Below are 18,853 nucleotides of genomic sequence, written 5' to 3' on the forward strand. Positions count from 1 at the left end.
CATATTGAGCACCCATCAGTTATGTAAACGGTTGTCCGGCGCGTGTTCAATACGCGCAACATCATCTTGTTGTAATTTTTGTTAATAAGTGTTGTAGCAGCGCGTGTGTAACGCTAACTACTGTAAACACGTGCCGTACTGTTGTATTTCTATATGTCTAGTCTTTACTTGATAATGCAATTGTTTCCTCACTTGTAAGATGACTTCGATGGTCGGTATTTAGATGTTACTCTAAACAGATATTATTATAGAGTAGTTATATTTAATTAAACATTCCTTTACCTCATTCTTCCCTGATAAAATAAGATTTTTAGTATCCGAAGAATTCATGATATTGTTAATTTATAATGTCATTGACTTTTTTGTTTAGAGTAGTTTTTATTATAATAAAATATGATTAGATGTAGTGTAGGGTCACAGAATGTAACATTCGATTTAGCTCACATTACCTTTGCGACATGCGTTTATAATACTCAACGTTTAATCGATCGAGGTATGTATCAGTAATTACGCTTCGCTTGATGTATTTCCTGTATAAGGATAACGTAGTGCACGGGCCGTGAGGCCCCGGCATAGAATAGGGCCTCCCCTTGTCTTCCCGCGGGCGCCGTAGAAGCCGGCTAAGGGAATACGTGCAGACCATCCATGCAGAACATTCAGGTACTCGGATCATGTTTGGTTGCGTGTAGCGGCTTCGCAACTAAACGTCTTCCTCTAGCTTGTAAGGGCAGTAGGCGGTGCGAGGCCCCGACCGCGGCGGCGCCGGGCCCCGGCCGCGGCGAGGCTCGACGCTCTCGTGAAGCTCTCCTCGGAGACCTTTGTGACATGCGACCTGCTCGTATATATCGCGCTTCCTGTCTCGTTTCTGTTGCTCGAGTTTAATTATATAATATTGTTAATATTATTATATTCGTTAACTCTTCATTCTTCGATGGCGTATGTAACTATGTATTTTAACATTTAATTTACTCTGTGTAAGTATCTATATTAGGCGTATATATCGTTAGCATCATGTATCTATAAAACTACACCGTTGCTAGTAGCCAATCTATCCAACCCTCGCCCGCCGGAGCTCGGAATTAGATAATTTCTGAATGCAAAAATTGTCAAATTTCAAACTGCGATGGGCACAATCATCGGATAGATCGAGTATCAGCAGCGGGATATGTATCGGGTCGCCCGGAGCCAGGTCGGAGTCGCGCGGTGCCTACTGTCGTAGCGTAGGGAGCGCTCCCGCGGCGGCGGCGCGCGGCGCCAGTAGTGTAGTGAGGCGCGGGCCGCCGCCGCCTCTTGCTTTATTTTGATTTGCTGTCAGCTGACGGTTATTTATTTGGTTATGTTGTTATTTCTCGCCTGTTAAATTAAGGGTACCCAAATTATGTCCGCCAAGTCAATAAAAAAATAAAAAATATTTACCTTGTTTTATTCCGATACAAAATTGTCAATAATCCTTACAATATTTACATGATATCATTTCGTCAAGCACTTTATCTATTAAATAATGGAGATGTAAAAATAAAAATATGTTATTTTAATAACAATAAAAAAGATATGCAATTTAACGATACGTGAGCCGCAATGCATTGGAGCAGTATCATAGTAATCAATTATTTTTTTAAATGTATAACTACTACTAACCAAAAAAACCGACGGCATCTAGCAAACAGTCCTATTTATTTATTTATTATAAACTATATAATGTATTTTTGTATCACATTTTAATAGCAGTTGTAGTTTATAGCAAAGTTCAATGAACAAGAAATAACTGAACATTATATAAAATCGATATAAAATATGTAACTATAACTTATTTTACAGTGATATTAATTATACTTTAAATTTTTATTTAAAATATATAAAAGTAACAATCAATAATGGGCATGATGACATTATTAAGTTCTCTTCCATAATGTAAGTATAGTGTCATATCATGTTATGTTTCCAGAAATCATATTATTTCTATATATTAACATTATTTCTACCTATTTTGAATTAAGCCCGAAAACGCTTTCAGGTAAAATAGCGTCAGCTGGTGACGTCACGTATGTTCACGTAAAGTTCAAACAATAAGTGTCCTCACGTATCTTAGCGTTTCTAACAATATGATCTACTATAATTTATACTATTATTTTATTGAAAATATTATTTAAGTTTACATTAAAACTGGGTCATTTTTAAAATCCGTTCAACATAATATTTTTACGAAAATAATTTAAACTCCAATACTGTTACAATGCCTTTCCACTACAAATTCAATTATACTAAAAGCAGTAGAGGCACGCAGTTACTATGTTATGAGATGTTACGAGATCGCCACGGCAACGGCCATCTATGACCGGCCTCAAAAAAGAAAGCCGTATTTGCGCTCGATTGTGGATTTATCACCCAAGACTGATAAAGAATACGTCGCGCATGTCGGCCGGCTCAAACCATTTCTTTCAAATTAGAACACAGCAAAACTTGTCTATTTTTTACCGAATTTGAAACGTTAATTGTTTTACTGTTACGTTAATTGTTATCTGGCGAATCATATAGAAATTAATTGATGTATATAGCAATGATTGACTTCTTAGCTAGGGAACTGGGCTTCACGCATAAACGCAAGTACACACACACACACACACACAGACATATACAGCCCGCTACATACAGCGGCATACATTAAAATCTCTAGATTGGACGGAAAAATTTCAAACATGGTAACTTCCATTCGATCATAATATGTTTATAGCAAGTAGTCGGAGCCACGTCCGCTCCGTGCGTCCGCATGCAGTTTACGCGGAACGCCGCGAGTTTTCAGCGGGGATGATTAATTTTATCGTCTTTAAAAGACTTATAAACTATAGTCTGATTCATAATTAGGTGTCCAAAATGTAAACAAAGGTGTTGACCTATCAAGAAAATACGTTAGAAATGGTAGTTTCTTATTTTTGTCGATATTAAAGTAATACAACAATAATAAAATAATAATCTAAATAAATTAAGATTAATTCACATTTTCTAATATTTATATCAGCTCAATTTCGATCTATACAGTAATAATAATAAAAAACAAAGTTTATGGTAGAAAATTAAAATGTGAGAATGGTAACACAACCGAAATCCAAGACATTTCTTGTGCTGTCATTTTTAAGTTCGATGCTGATATTATAAATTTTCTTGATTGTGATCGAACTCGAATGCTTTCACGTTTACCTAACGCGTTTGTTAAATTGTGTATATTTGTTAAATTTTCGTTTTTTGTTGAGTTTGTTAAAGTTTTTGTTTCTTGTTAATTTTGACAGTGACATTTCTTTGTTTACATTTTGGAGACCTAATTATGAATCAGACTATAGAGTAGCGCCGTCAGCGGTCAGAGTCGCAGCAGGGCGGCGGCTAGGGCGGGGAGCGCGGCGAGTGCGGCGAGGTGCGCCAGGGCGGGGGCGGGGCGGGCGGGCGGCGCCAGGGCGACGGGGCCGCGCGCCGCCGTGCGGCTGTGCCGGTCCACCACGAAGATGCGCCCGCCCATGTCTGCGGACAAACTACTGTTAACATCGTTGTGCACGGCTATTCTACGTCAACTTAGTGGATTCTCTTTTGGAGTGAGCTGCCGTTAGGCCATATTTCATTTGAGTTGGTACACTTTTGTTAACATTTTTTTAAAACTCTCAGGCGTGTAGGTTTCCTCATAATGTTTTCCCTCACCACTAAAGGAAAAGATAATTACTCTATTTCAAATGCGTCCATAAGTTCTAAATATCTGATTCTGTCTGATTTTCAGATTGGCGACATTCAAGTCAGACATCCTGATTGAAAGGTAGAATTCGAAACTACTAGAATTTCACTGTTTTTCGAGTATATTTATGTCATGTTTTTGATGCGCCCTACACTCTAAAAGGCTTGCTAAATTTTACTTCTAGTCAATATAAAAGTAATAGAGCATTCAAATAGTTGTGTTTGCTTAAGGAATGGAAGTCGGCTCCTACTGACCAGGGTGCGTGAAGGAGTGGTAGTAGACGAGGTCGGGCCAGGTGGAGTTGGGCGTGAGGTCCAGGTCCGCGGGCCGCGCCCGGCAGCTCCAGCGCAGCGAGCGGTTGAAGGCGCGGAACGTGTCGAAGGTGTCGCGGCGGCGGTCCGCGCCCGCCGGCAGCTCGCCCTCGCACAGCTCGCCCGCTGGAATACATCGTTATTTAGTAGTCTAAGATTATTTTATATTATGCATGTATATATATATTTTTGTAGTGCCGCTTTGAAATAAATGTTTATGTTTCTGCCTAAGTAAAAAAACATTTGAGTATTCAAAATGATTAGAGTATAATGTTGAAGATTCAGTACCGTTAAAGTAGGGAAACACAATCGACCTAATACGCCTAGGGCTCGGAAATAAAATATAATGGACTGTATTTTAACGGTTTAATTGTGGTCGGTAACAAGGTTATCGCAAGCGTCCGTCTCTGCCCGCCGCCGTAGGTCAAGTGGTCGAGGAGTGGGGCGACTGGCCGCGCGCCGCGGCGGCCGCCGCCGGCGCACGTATCGCTCGCACATTAAGAGGCGAACAATACTTTTATTTCTATCTCAAACAGTTTTGGCGTTTCGGTGAAAGAGTGTAGAGTTAGCTTATCTACTTTTGAAGCAATTATTTACTTCCGAAGTGAGGAAGTCATTCTGTATGGCGTCGGTTACAAATGGTTTATAGATGACCGTAACAATTTATCTTTAGGGAGATTGCAAAAAATGAGTGTTCGTGTGGGTGTGTGTACGTGCGTCCATGTGAAATGCGTGAGTATGCCCTAGTGCATGTGTGTGTGTGTGTGCGTGTGTACCGGCGGTGGGGCTGAGGCGGCCGCGGCGCGTGTGTCGCGCGCCGGCGAGCACGCGCACGGCGCGCTGCGCGTCGTCCGAGAGCCGCTCGAGGCCGCCGTGCGGCTCGCTCGTCACCACCAGCGGGTGGTACGCCTCCGCCGAGTGCGGGTCGTTGCCGCCCATCACCTGCACACACATGGGGAACTTTACTATTGTTTCACTGGAAATATATTCAAGTTATCGCTACTTTTACGTTTAAATTTGTCGAATAATCCATTAACTATGCCATAAATCTTTATATGCCGTGATGTTTTCTGACGTATTCGATCCGTTCTGTGATCTGTCCGTCGGCGACGTACCTTGACCGTGTAGTGCAGGCCGCGGCGCAGCTGCAGGTCGGGCGCGAGCTGGCCGTTGACGTACCTTGACCGTGTAGTGCAGGCCGCGGCGCAGCTGCAGGTCGGGCGCGAGCTGGCCGTTGACGTACCTTGACCGTGTAGTGCAGGCCGCGGCGCAGCTGCAGGTCGGGCGCGAGCTGGCCGTTGACGTACCTTGACCGTGTAGTGCAGGCCGCGGCGCAGCTGCAGGTCGGGCGCGAGCTGGCCGTTGACGTACCTTGACCGTGTAGTGCAGGCCGCGGCGCAGCTGCAGGTCGGGCGCGAGCTGGCCGTTGACGTACCTTGACCGTGTAGTGCAGGCCGCGGCGCAGCTGCAGGTCGGGCGCGAGCTGGCCGTTGACGTACCTTGACCGTGTAGTGCAGGCCGCGGCGCAGCTGCAGGTCGGGCGCGAGCTGGCCGTTGACGTACCTTGACCGTGTAGTGCAGGCCGCGGCGCAGCTGCAGGTCGGGCGCGAGCTGGCCGTTGACGTACCTTGACCGTGTAGTGCAGGCCGCGGCGCAGCTGCAGGTCGGGCGCGAGCTGGCCGTTGACGTACCAGGCGCGCGCGGGCGCGGCGCGGGCGCGGCCGGCCAGCCCGCGCGCGCCGCCCGCGGGGCCGAGCGCGGCGCGGAACACGCGCAGCGCCGGGTCCGTCAGCGCCGCGCGCTCCCACGCCGCCGGCGCGGGGGCACGCCCGCCGCTGCAACACACACGACATATAGACATATACAGGGTGAATTTTTCAAACGGGCCTTCAGGGCCAAATCCTAAACTATAAGGATTAGCGAAAAATGCTGAAAGGAGTTACGAGGCCGATTTTGATAAAAACTAAAACTGCATCATTACTTTTTTAAAATATCTTTTTCCTTAGCCGGGAATCGAACGAGTTCATTTTGAAAAAAATTACATCCTCTATATTATTCCACTGTCTGATTGGGTCACTTACAAGGATTAAATTCTGGGAAGTAATTTTATGTGACAAATTAAAGGAAAAGGAAAATTTTGAAGAAAATACATATTTCTCCATACCATATTAATCCTTTACCATTACCATACTAATCCTTCAAGATTATACATAACAAATTATTTATGTATAATTCTTTAAAAACATACATAAGTCATACATACATAAGTCAAACATCAACAGTCATAAGTCATTGAAGAATTTGTTGGTTAATCAACTAATTATTCGATGTTATGACCATGACATACGGCCTAGTATGAGAAAGTAATAGTTTGGCAAATAAGTTACCGCCGTTTTTAGGATTTATTTTTAATAAAAATAGATAACTGATTAAATAGTAAATTCTTATTGCTTGTTGTTTACAAATTCGTTTCTACGTTAAATATGATTTTCTATATCTCTTTGGTTGGTAATCACTCGAATTTTACTCGAAAAAATCATTCTCGCAAAGTGTCAACTTTACATCTATATTAAATGAAACTCCGCCCATAGCAAGTTAAATCTATTATAATGGTCCTAAAAATAACCTTAACTATGTCGGAAAAAAATATAAATTCTTGGAGAGTAAAACGTCTGTTTCAAATGGAGAATTAAGGATACTGTCCGGAGAGTAAGCATTGTAAGAAATGGTGAGACGGTCAAGCGTGAGTCAGCGCCGAGGTATGTTCGCGCACTGGCCCCCGCCCGCCGGTGAGGTCAATGCTCCCGGTGCGCGGTCGTTGACCTCCGTCCCCGCGCTCCACTCCCCTCGACCCGCTACTTGCGTAGACAGGCACACTAACGCAGTTATATACTCGTGAGCGAAAACGGGCTGCGCAGGGTGCCGAGAAGTCCCGCGCTATCTTCGTCCCGCTAATATCTACAATTTGGTGTTGCAACGCAAATGGTTTCAATATTCGGAGCGAACTAACAGTTCGGAGGGGACCATACCATAATAACACTCATGAACATGGTGAACAATTCAAAACTCGTACTCGTAGCTCGTACAACAGTCATGTCAAATAAACTACTTTAAAAACTAGAATTTTAGAGCTACCTCAAAAAGGCACATCACCCTTACCACACGCTTCAAAAGTAAACACGGAAATACTGAACACTACTATTATTAAGCAAAAATAAGTTAAAAATGCTTTCCTCACAATTACACCGCAGAGTTAAACCATCGTATTACAACACACGACTCACATAGTGAAGGGGAAGCAGTCGTTCTCGGGCGGGTTCTGCGCGAGCTGCAAGCGCACGTCGTGCTTGTGGTAGAGGCGGTGGAAGGCGGGCTCCAGCTCGTGGTCCAGCGCGCCCACGGCCCACACCACGAACACTGGCTTCTCTGTCGGCCACTCACGGTCTATCGGCTCCGCTGGAATGTGTGATGTTTTGTCGATTTTTAACCAAAGCCAAATAATTATTTTTTGCATTCAATTCAAATTACTAATAATAATTATTATATTTCGATCTTTAATCTATAAATTCTATCTATCTTATATTATTCAATCTATCAAATAATTTTTATTGTAAAACATGGTTACATATAAAATTTTGAGCACAACATATTCTTGCCACAGGTGGACATACAATGAATTGTGCAATAAGAAACAAGTAGTGAATGCAACAATATATACAAAAATATTAATTAAAAAAAGAAGTATAAGTATTTGCTGAGCACGGTGAGCCCGTCGTCCCGCGCGGCGCTGAACACCTGGTTGGAGTGTTACTAACAGGGCGCCAGCTGTCGGCGGTAGCTGAGCACGGTGAGCCCGTCGTCCCGCGCGGCGCTGAACACCTGGTTGGAGTGTTACTAACAGGGCGCCAGCTGTCGGCGGTAGCTGAGCACGGTGAGCCCGTCGTCCCGCGCGGCGCTGAACACCTGGTTGGAGTGTTACTAACAGGGCGCCAGCTGTCGGCGGTAGCTGAGCACGGTGAGCCCGTCGTCCCGCGCGGCGCTGAACACCTGGTTGGAGTGTTACTAACAGGGCGCCAGCTGTCGGCGGTAGCTGAGCACGGTGAGCCCGTCGTCCCGCGCGGCGCTGAACACCTGGTTGGAGTGTTACTAACAGGGCGCCAGCTGTCGGCGGTAGCTGAGCACGGTGAGCCCGTCGTCCCGCGCGGCGCTGAACACCTGGTTGGAGTCCTGCGCGCCGAGCCGCTCGTCCCGGCACACGCCGCGCCACTGCCCCAGCACGCTCACACACTGGAAACACACAATATTATATAATATTATCCACCTAGACGGTGTTGCAACACTCAACGCTTTGAATGTGGTAGAACCCAGTGGCGGGGTAAGGTCGTGGGAGGCCGAAAAGTGGAATAGAGGCTGTCAGTCTAAAAAGTAGTTTTGATTTTACAAATTACAAATGTCATATAGACTTATTCGCCGACAAATACATATTATAGTGATGGGTTCATTCCGGTAACCTTTTGCGAGGTCGTAGGAGGTGGTCCACGTCGCCCAAGCCTTACGCTGCCACTGGTAGAACCCTTTGTGGTACGACTCCAGCGGCACCACTGTCACACCTCTTGTTACCTCATAACAACAGTGTTACGCGCTGTGTTCTGGTTTGAAGGAAGGACGTGGTAAAGGAGACATACTTTTCAAGGCTCCAGTTTAGTCCTCAGGGGTAGCGGCGCATCTGTGGCCGACCTCAGGTAGGAATGTCTAATCGTATTTGGGGTTGATTTCAGATGTCCATGGGCGGCAGGAGCCACTTACCATCAGGTGGCCTGCATGCTCGTCTGCTACTCCTATATTATAAAAGAAAAAAGTGGTGCTGACCGGTGTCTTGGCGGTAATGTTGTAGTCGGTGGCGAGCCCGCGCTTTAGCCTTGCGTCCCAGGCCGCCACGGCCACGTCCGCGCCCAGCATGGCCGAGCTCGTGTCGGAGCCCGAGATACCGAACGCCATGTACTCGTTCTCACCCACCTGCACGCACACACACAGAAATTTTCAATGTTACGTCCTTAGATAAAATACATAGATTTATCTTGCCACGAACGGGCAAGATGTGAAAACTTCCTCCTGAAGTATTCCCAGAGCGCTATGACATGAGGGTCTTCAAAAAAGATGCTAAAAGAGTTCTCCTTCAAATCCGGTGATACACTGGCGACTCCTCTGCTTTTGCTCTATATTTTTACTCAAAAATGTTTTTTATTTATCAATAATTAGAACAATTAATTAAATAATTACCCTTTTGTGGTTATTTCAAGGCAGTGAAGTATTTACTAATATACATATTAATTTAGTATAAGTATGTTACTTATGAAAAATTACGTCATTGTAAAATATGTTATACTCACTGAAGGTGACCTTCATGAAAACTGCCCAGGCAAAGAAAACATGTAGAGAGAAGCTACAATATTCAATAAAACCCATTAAAGTTATAATAAATAATAACATACTTGTCCAGCCAGTTGTATGGTGACCTGGTTCCCAAAAACTTCCCACGACACCTGGTAGTCTCTGTGCAACTGCTTGCAGTGTGGTAGTGATGTCCTATGGAAAATAACACTGTTTTATTACTATTGTAACAAGAGAATAAAATTGATTGGAATTGTAAATGATATAATATGTAGTATGTCTGTAGGAAAAAAATATTTGTTGTTTTAATTAAGATTTCTATTTTATACTTGTGATTAATTATAGTTATTTGAAATGAAATGAAATATATTTATTTTGTATGGGCTAACGGCGGCACTTACAAATATTCAGTTACAATATTTTTCTTAAACGACTACTGGATCGGAATTTGAGATATAGACAGGTATAGCAATAACATCTCTGATGTTGAATTACGGCTTTGAATTTGGAAAATTATACTTCCATTATCTACTTTTTGAATGTGCTCCCAGTGTAACATTACAATGTGTACCCATACCCATGGGTCTCGAGTCTTGACATACTTGTGATTGTGTATCTTCATGACCCCGGGCGGCACGTTGAGCGCATCGGGCACGAGCACCGAGGCGAGCGCGGCGCGGCTGCCGGCGTCCCACAGCGCGATCCAGTCCGCGTCGAACACGGTCTTGCCGCCCGGCAGCACCAGCTGCACGTCCTCGCCGTTGTACGCGCGGATGGGCTCGAGGCTGCCGAGGATTCATGGAGTTGAGTAATTTCATAGCACTAGCTTTTACCCTCGGTCAGAGTTCTTTAGCTACCCCTCAGGAACAGTTTTTGTTTTTAACATAAAAGGTACCCTATGTCCTTTTGCTGAAACCTTGACACTGCATGTATAGTATTTCAATACGATCAGTTATGTGATTAAGCAGATTAGGATAACATTTTATAATCGTCTTTATTATCATTATATAATAAATAGACCGAGACAAACAAGTTAAAAACATTTTTCTACATTGTTTATTAACCAATTTTTTTTTCTTTAATAACTATTGATAGAATATCTATCACCAGAAAAAATTAATACGTGATAAATGAATCTTGACTCTGATGATTCACGAAAATAATATCTATAAAACTAATATGATGTTGCATAGCAACACTCACTATCCATCCTCATCAGGAATCTTCATCCCTCGAGAGGAAGGCTGCGGCCCCACGCCGGTCCAGAAGTATACCTCCTCGCCACTGCCGTCGTAACGGAATTCTGGAATACTGTACACACACAATAGTTTAATATAGCAGTTCCAAAAAGGTTACACAACAAGGGTAATAAACCTTTCCTATCCATATCCTTTATATTAATAGTACATCCTTTTGAAATTTTACGTGTTTTATTATGACAAATCTTTTTAAACTTATAATCATAATCAGTTTTTATTTGCTAAATAAGGTATAAACATGATAGGTGTTAAAATAATTTACAATATCCTTTGAGTTTTTGAGGCGTGCAAATATTCAGTTTGATGTCACAAAATTATGTAATTGTCAAATAAATGATAATATCATTACATTATGATATTATTTCCTATATTATTTTATAATATTAAGTAGAAAGTTTTATAACATTGGTACACATATTTGCTGTCCATGAATGTCTGTACTTAACCTTAAGTAGATGGAGACCACTTTACATTAGGTAGCATGTTTGTCTCATTGCTCAGGTCATAGAGTAGTAAAGATTACTCACTCCTAATAAGAAAACGTAACCAGTTTTGACAATTGAAATTGTCACTGTCATCTATTTTCGTGTTTGAAAAATATTAAAAGAATGTAGTTTTTAGATCATTTACGATTGAAAAGATATTTCTCCGCACCTTTTCTTCGATTTCGTGTTTTTGCACCACTTAATTGCGCATGTCGGCATTGTTCCGCGTAAATTACACCATGACAGCCATTAAATGGCTGACAGAATTGTTAGCCGTTTAAGTCATTTAATGGCTTCCTTCAATTACAAGGTGCTGAGATATCTATACTTATCTATGGCTCAGGTATAATTTCTATCTTTCAAAAGACCATCAAAGGCCGATTTACTCACATGAAGGTGGAGGCGTCCAGGAAGCGCACGCGGCCACTGGACACCCTGGCGCCGGGCGCGGGCGCGAGCGGGGCAGCCATGATGTTGCTAGCTGACATGTACTCACATGAAGGTGGAGGCGTCCAGGAAGCGCACGCGGCCACTGGACACCCTGGCGCCGGGCGCGGGCGCGAGCGGGGCAGCCATGATGTTGCTAGCTGACATGTACTCACATGAAGGTGGAGGCGTCCAGGAAGCGCACGCGGCCACTGGACACCCTGGCGCCGGGCGCGGGCGCGAGCGGGGCAGCCATGATGTTGCTAGCTGACATGTACTCACATGAAGGTGGAGGCGTCCAGGAAGCGCACGCGGCCACTGGACACCCTGGCGCCGGGCGCGGGCGCGAGCGGGGCAGCCATGATGTTGCTAGCTGACATGTACTCACATGAAGGTGGAGGCGTCCAGGAAGCGCACGCGGCCACTGGACACCCTGGCGCCGGGCGCGGGCGCGAGCGGGGCAGCCATGATGTTGCTAGCTGACATGTACTCACATGAAGGTGGAGGCGTCCAGGAAGCGCACGCGGCCACTGGACACCCTGGCGCCGGGCGCGGGCGCGAGCGGGGCAGCCGTGATGTTGCTAGCTGACATGTACTCACATGAAGGTGGAGGCGTCCAGGAAGCGCACGCGGCCACTGGACACCCTGGCGCCGGGCGCGGGCGCCAGTGGGGCCAGCGCGCGCGGCGCCGGCGCCTCGAACTCCTCGGGCACGTACACGTCGCCGAACGCGTTCTGCGACGCGATGTCGTACACCGCCAGCCACGCGATCTGCGACACCTTGCGCCCGTCCGGTAGCCGCAACCGCAGCTCCTCGTTGTAGTAGCGCTCCAGGATGTTCGTTCTGGAAACATATCTCACATATTTAATCCCTCCACCATGCAGCGGAACATAGCACCGGGGGCAGTCGACCCCTTGAGAATTGCCTGGGTAAAGAGAGACACCTCGAGGCCTGTACTCCCACTCCTGGAGGCCCGCAGGCCACAGAGTAGGACACCCACTTTAGTTTCATATTCAGGCATAATTTTAAGTCTTTGTCAGTCTTCAAGTATTGGTTACAACAACCTCAACAAGGAGTTCTTGTAACCTACAAAACCCATATAACCAGAGTAACAAAGAAACCTCATAAACAATAGAAAGTTCAAAAATAATATAATAAAGATAAATAGCCCCTTATTTATGAATTAAGTCCAATTTAATTATGAAAAACACAATATTATGTTGTATAGGTTAAAGTATAATATAATACAAGTTAGGAAGAGAAAAAGGTAGGAAAAATATATTTATACAAAAAGGTGGTTATGCCATGATAATATTGAAGAACAGTAGTCTTAATCAATTAAGATCGTAAGCACAATTGTGCAAGATATCTTAAAAATTACATGTGTAATTTATATTAAACTATCTCTTGAAGGTTTTTTAAACAATAAAATAGACTAAATTGTGATTACAAATAAATAAAATAATTTAATTATAGTTCTCAATCATTAGTAAGATTAAAAATCAACACCACACTTACTTGCCATGCTGATCTGGTACAATATACCCCATGGGCCCAGGTCTACCGGAGTCTCCAGCCCAGAAGAAGGTGTCGTCTCCCGTGCCATCGTAGTTGAAGTCTACCAATAAGAGTGTCCAGTCATCTACTGCATACACATCTCCTGATACCTGAAATATATTTCGTAAAACGGTAATAACTTCACATACAATAATTTATTTTATTTTTCTAATATAGAAATAATAATTAGTTTATATTATAGGATTCATTTCCTGTAAAATAATCATACTCTAAATTCTTTACTCAACATGAAACATGAATCTCTAAAAAATTACATTTCGGTGGCCCCTAAACCCTAGCCTAAAGTTTTAAAATTTATATATTTCAATTATATTACATTAAAAATATTTAGGTTTTTACTTACTTATATTAAGAGGAGGCTTGAAAAGAAAACATCAATAAAATTAAAAGCATTTCATTTTAAAAATATAAAAAGGTTTAGTACACTAAAATTCAGATAACATTTATTTATAAACAGCGAAAAATTAATTAATTCATTTGTTACGGTCAATTTATAAAACTGGTTTTGGCTAATAAATTTCAAGTTTGGTATAATCCTTATGGCAGGCGACTGTGGACATATTTAGCCGTAAGTCTCAGCTAAACACCACTGACTCACAAGGTTGACCATTGTCCAAACTTTTAGTAGTTAGATAGTTTTGTATTCCACATATTTAATAATATTACCTGGTGGTGATAAGAGTTAAGCTTCCCAATAAATTTTCCTCGGTAAGGTCCTTCGTCATCTTGAGAATTGCAGTCTGAAATTTAAAAACAATGGAACACTAAACACTGGGCAGAAAAGGCAAGAGAAAGTTACATTCGAATTTCAAATTCACACAAAAATAAACTCGCTATACCTCGTGCGATGAGTACAAGTAACACAAAACATATTGGAAACATGTTTTAAGTGATGGTGGTAATTATTAAAATCTCGAGTGCGAGGTCAAAGCATTTGTAAAACTTTTCTATTCTACACTTCTACATTCACAGTTCGTACGGACGTTTACTTCCGGCTGTTTGTACAACTAATCCAACTTCAACTTGACATGTCACTTAAAAAGTATGTTCTTCATTGGACTAACTTAAGTAAGGCCACGCATTTCATTGGTAGAAACGTAACTTGATATTACTATCGTCCAATAAGCTTGGAGTACTTTCACTTTTGTGTCATTGTATAAAAAGAGAATGAAGTTTGAATTCCTTAAATAATTTTGTAATGTTGCAAGTATAATAAATAAACACAACGAGGCAGAGAACAATGACTATTTAATATATTAAGATAGGTAGTTATAACTTACAATATATAAAGTTTTTTAATACAGGCTTTTTTGATGGTGAGTTGTACTGGTTAGAATATAATGATGTTTATTTGTACGATTCGTTAGCTTATAATTTTATATTTATGGTATCATTTTCACAATGGCGGAAAGCTTAAAATTGACTTTATGTAGTGCTTTTGTTATTTTGCATTTTGTATTGTTTAATAGCTGCAAATATAGTAGAATCGATCAAACATCAATCATGTGATTGTTATACTTAACATTTTTTCGAAATTTATTTAAAATATCAAACTATTTTGTCATTGTCGTTTGTTTAATCTGAAATAGAAAGTTTGTTTATGATGAAGAATTATTTTTTTGTTTTATTTCTTGCTTTTTGTATTCTGGACATAGATAAACAAAACCTAGTTATTTTTGAATTTTGAATTTGATGAGTTCATAAACCGGTCTTGCGGCGTGGGGCTGGCCGCAGAAGGGAGAGGCAGAAGGTCGGCCTGGCCAGTGTCGCAATCTAACAGACACGTTGCAATTATGTAGTTAGGGCGCGATGGTCGGCGAAATTGGCCTGTTGCAATATGAACTGCTAATTGCAGTTTGCAAAACAGCGGTCCGAGCGTTATGTTGAATATAATTTAAGAATATTATGTAGGTTTATCTATTTCCTCTAGAGTCTGTATTGTTATTGTAATATACTGCAGAAAGATCCTTTTCGTTACAGTACTAGCTGCTAGGTTGGGATGTTTTAAAAAACACGATTTATTTATCTTTGTGTAAAACAAAGAAAAGGAAGGAATAGTTGCTCAATATCTATAGGCCTATCTTGTTGCCGCTTGTATAAAATTATACAAAAGATTGTCGATAAAACTATGTACGTTCCATTGATTTTTCTACGTCTACGAGTATTACAAGACATTGAAGTGTGTGACTGATTGATGGACCAGGTCACATTGAATTAATTTACTTCTTTGATATTCCCTTGCCTAGATAGTACCTTTCACCTTGATAGTACCTTTCACTTTATAGTACGTTCACGCCTATTTTTGACTTATAACAGTTGTGTTGCACTACTGATTTTGTTCGATAGGTGATGTACACTATATTTTCCAGGTGTTGTATCTTAGTCGTTCAGAATGTAGCACATATGTGTAATCATTTTTAGGGTCATAAACTCCTATTATATAATAATAAAATGTCTATATGATAATGGTGACAGATGAAAGTACGTATTTAAAATCAGCCGGACCGCACGCTCGTACTCAGTTTGGGTTCTACGTACATTCATAATGATTTATTAGATAATTTTGTATACTTCAGATTAGCGAGTGCGTTCCCGCAAATGCGTTTGTCGCTTACGCAAATAATTCACTTGCAGTACATGAATGAATCTGCGTTTGCATAAATGCATAGCAATGAGGGAATGATTAATGCCGCATAATTGAGCACTGTCTCCGTGCTCTTGCCTAATTCGTGTTAATTAAACTTGCTACGCTGTTAATTCGTAATAGTATTGCTATAGCATAATCTACGAATTTAAAGTTCAATTTTCGAGACACAGAAAGTATTAATATTTCTTCCTAAAGGAGATTGTCTATTCGCTGCGTAGGTACTTTTATTTTCAAATATTACCTTAGTTTGCAAAATAATAAATTTGTTAAGTACTTGTATTGAAACTGATTTATTTAACGTTCACCGCTAGTGAAGTTAGTCACTTTTGTATGCTAGATAATTTTCTGTTAAACGTTTCCATGAAAATTTGGTAAAATAGATTCAGCCGTTTTAAAAATAGTCCTGTGCAGTCAGACAAAGATAGATACAAAATAACAAATGGAATTTTTAAGCTTGGATATCGCGCGAATAAGGAAAATTAATATAAGACTTATATATGAGCGTAAAAAAGGCAGTAACTTTGAAGTCACTAACACTTCTATTTTACATACTTATGTCTAAAATAATATTATAATATACTATTACCTGCAGGTTTCTTGTATTGTGTGACTTGCGGTATTTCTTGTTATTTATTATGACTGTGTCTTACGATAACAAAATCACAACATATTCATTCTAATTAGGTTCGTAGTATGTTTCTTCCAATTCAATTTGCCGCTCTCCCTCATTTCTACCTAATAACAGCAGTGTAGCGCTGCTGTGTTCCGGTTTGAAGGGTGTGGGTAAGGGAGACAGACTTTTCCGAGGCGTTCCAGCTTAGTCCTCAGGGGTAGCGGCGCATCTGTGGCCGACCTCAGGTAGGAATATCTAATCCTATATGGGGTTGATTACAGATGTCCATGAGCGGTAGTAGCCACTTAACATCAGGTGGACTGCATGCTCGTCTGCTACTCTTATATAATAAAAAAAAAATCCTTATGTCAGTTCCTGAGACGATCTTTAATTTGCAAAACATTGTTGTCTTTGCATAGGTAAAATGTGTCGAGTTATTTTTTGCTTTCCTCGAGCGGAGCAATACCGCTAAATGATTGAGCGTGCGCAGTGAAAGTGCGATGACGCAGTGACCGTCGACATTTGGACAAACTAGCCGCAGAGAGCACATACAATCGCGCGCTGATTCCATGATGCGGCGTCACGTTGCATTTACCGTAAGGTCTTGAAATACATAGATCCAGCGCAGTCTAATTTCCAAAAAATACGGATATATATCCATAGGTCCATACGTCGATTTCCTTCAAAATTTATAAAACGTTCCTTATTCGATAAACGAGCATGAAATTTTTATGTTTTTTTTATAATATAAGTTAAGCAGACGAGCAAGCAGTCCACCTGATGGTTACTGCCGTCCAAGCACTTTTCTAATGAATCCCAGAAAAGATGAGATTCCTACCTGAGGTCTGCCGCAGAAGCGCCACTACCTCTGAGGGCTAAGCTAGAATACCTCGGAAAAGTATGTCTTATACCTCTCATAACATATTTTATTACTCTATATTATTTAACTCTACTTAAACTGGATGTCACGAACATTTTGTCTCATTAATCCAGACTTCTGTCCAATCAGCATAATTATGAATTTGTTCTCGCACCAGCATATTATCGTTAATATAATACGTATATTAACGATAATATGCGTATGATAAATATGGTTTTTCCCTATATATTTCTTGAGATAATTATTTACTACCCTTATGGAGGTTCTTTGCGTTGCTTTTTTTCCATAGCGATACATTCTGAATATTTTAAGAAGCGGTGATAGTTAAGGTAATGTTGCAAAACAGTTTATCGGAATTGAAGCTGGTAGAGACCTTTGTGGTTTAAATGTGGAGGCCTTCCCGCTAGAACATTTTCAGTCTAATAACAGCAGTATTAAGTGAGATACACATTTATACGCTACGTTCCAAATTAGTTCTCAAGTTTAGCAACTCACTGTGGTTGACCTCGAGCAGGACTCTAATTCTATCTCGGCTCGGCTATATTGGCCAAGTTTCAAAGTAGATTCTGTACAGACTTCCATTAAGGCGTCACCTTAATCTACCACCACTTCAGCAGGTGTTTTGTTATGGAGAAGAAGCACGTTTGAAGGCAAAAGAAAACTCCACGTCATAACTGTATGCTCGTTCGCTACTTCTAAAATAAAAAAGTGTCTTAAGAAGCGTGACAACTTTAAACTTTATTCTCGTTCACGTAATTTATAACAGTGTCGCAACACACTACTGAAGCCGGCTATTATTTGGAAGCGGCGTTGCTAATAACAAAGGCCGTGCATAGATCACAGACACAGTTATCTATCACTCTGTTTTAGTGAGCTTGTCATTCGTTGTATTTAGGCAACTTGTTGTGTAACTTGTTTGTATGCATTTTCGGTTAACGAAGCATAGTGCGCGGCGACGCTCGCGTGCACTTGTGCGTGAAGATTGATTAATTTTTGTCACAGATATCGCTAATGTGATGGGAGAGATAAATTGCCTCCTTATGAGCAACTGCAATCATGAATGTTTACCAAGACTAGTCAAATATTAAACAAAAACTAAAGGCTTTGTATAATATCATGATTATTAAAGCAAATAATTAAGTAATTAATACGCAAAAATACTTAAAAGTTATTTTTGTATTTGACTTATTTTCGTACATACCTACTCTATTAATTATATTTATAAAAAATAAGCGTGCAGTCCTTGGGATGACAAGTCGTCACACTCGTCACTATTGCCCAAGCAGATCATTAATCAACCCTAAACAGAATTGGAGACTTACTTTTCAGGAGACCTTGCAAGCCTTGGACGCCCACAACCCGCCCGTATCAGTTGCCACCTTATACGATGGTTTATACTGATATGCTTAGTAGGTGCGTGGGATAATAAAAAAGGCATTTAAGTAGATGTTTCGTAAATCTAGAATCTCATCAGACAAGTGTTAAACAACGCATTAAGGCTTGCATAATAGCATATAACACCAAGGCGGTGATGTAACTTCCTAAATA

At 41.4% G+C, this 18,853-nt stretch overlaps 1 protein-coding gene across 2 annotated transcripts; it reads right to left on the reverse strand.

The window, feature by feature from the left end:
• Nucleotides 1-3,338: 3,338 nt before the first annotated feature.
• On the reverse strand, nucleotides 3,339-14,314 carry knk (cytochrome and DOMON domain-containing protein knickkopf). Of its 2 annotated transcripts, XM_073077036.1 has the most exons (14): nucleotides 14,005-14,313; nucleotides 13,832-13,905; nucleotides 13,106-13,254; nucleotides 12,188-12,430; nucleotides 10,621-10,728; nucleotides 10,020-10,202; nucleotides 9,519-9,612; nucleotides 8,896-9,042; nucleotides 8,178-8,313; nucleotides 7,311-7,482; nucleotides 5,654-5,861; nucleotides 4,803-4,968; nucleotides 3,970-4,152; nucleotides 3,339-3,510 (listed from the first exon to the last, which is right to left on the reverse strand). In XM_073077036.1, exons 1-14 carry the CDS (start codon nucleotides 14,045-14,047, stop codon nucleotides 3,353-3,355), a joined length of 2,064 nt encoding a protein of 687 aa, XP_072933137.1. In that variant the 5' UTR covers nucleotides 14,048-14,313; the 3' UTR covers nucleotides 3,339-3,352. The 2 variants fall into 2 exon arrangements, with proteins under 2 accessions (XP_072933137.1, XP_072933128.1); XM_073077027.1 differs by lacking the exons at nucleotides 3,339-3,510; nucleotides 3,970-4,152 and having other exon boundaries at nucleotides 4,950-4,968; nucleotides 5,142-5,861; nucleotides 14,005-14,314.
• Between the last annotated feature and the right edge of the window lie 4,539 nt (nucleotides 14,315-18,853).

The sequence above is a fragment of the Epargyreus clarus genome, unplaced genomic scaffold (genome assembly GCF_041222505.1).
Source record: "Epargyreus clarus isolate Ecla_fem2 unplaced genomic scaffold, WU_Ecla_fem_2.2 ptg000002l, whole genome shotgun sequence".
In the NCBI taxonomy this organism is placed as follows: Eukaryota; Metazoa; Arthropoda; class Insecta; order Lepidoptera; family Hesperiidae; genus Epargyreus; species Epargyreus clarus.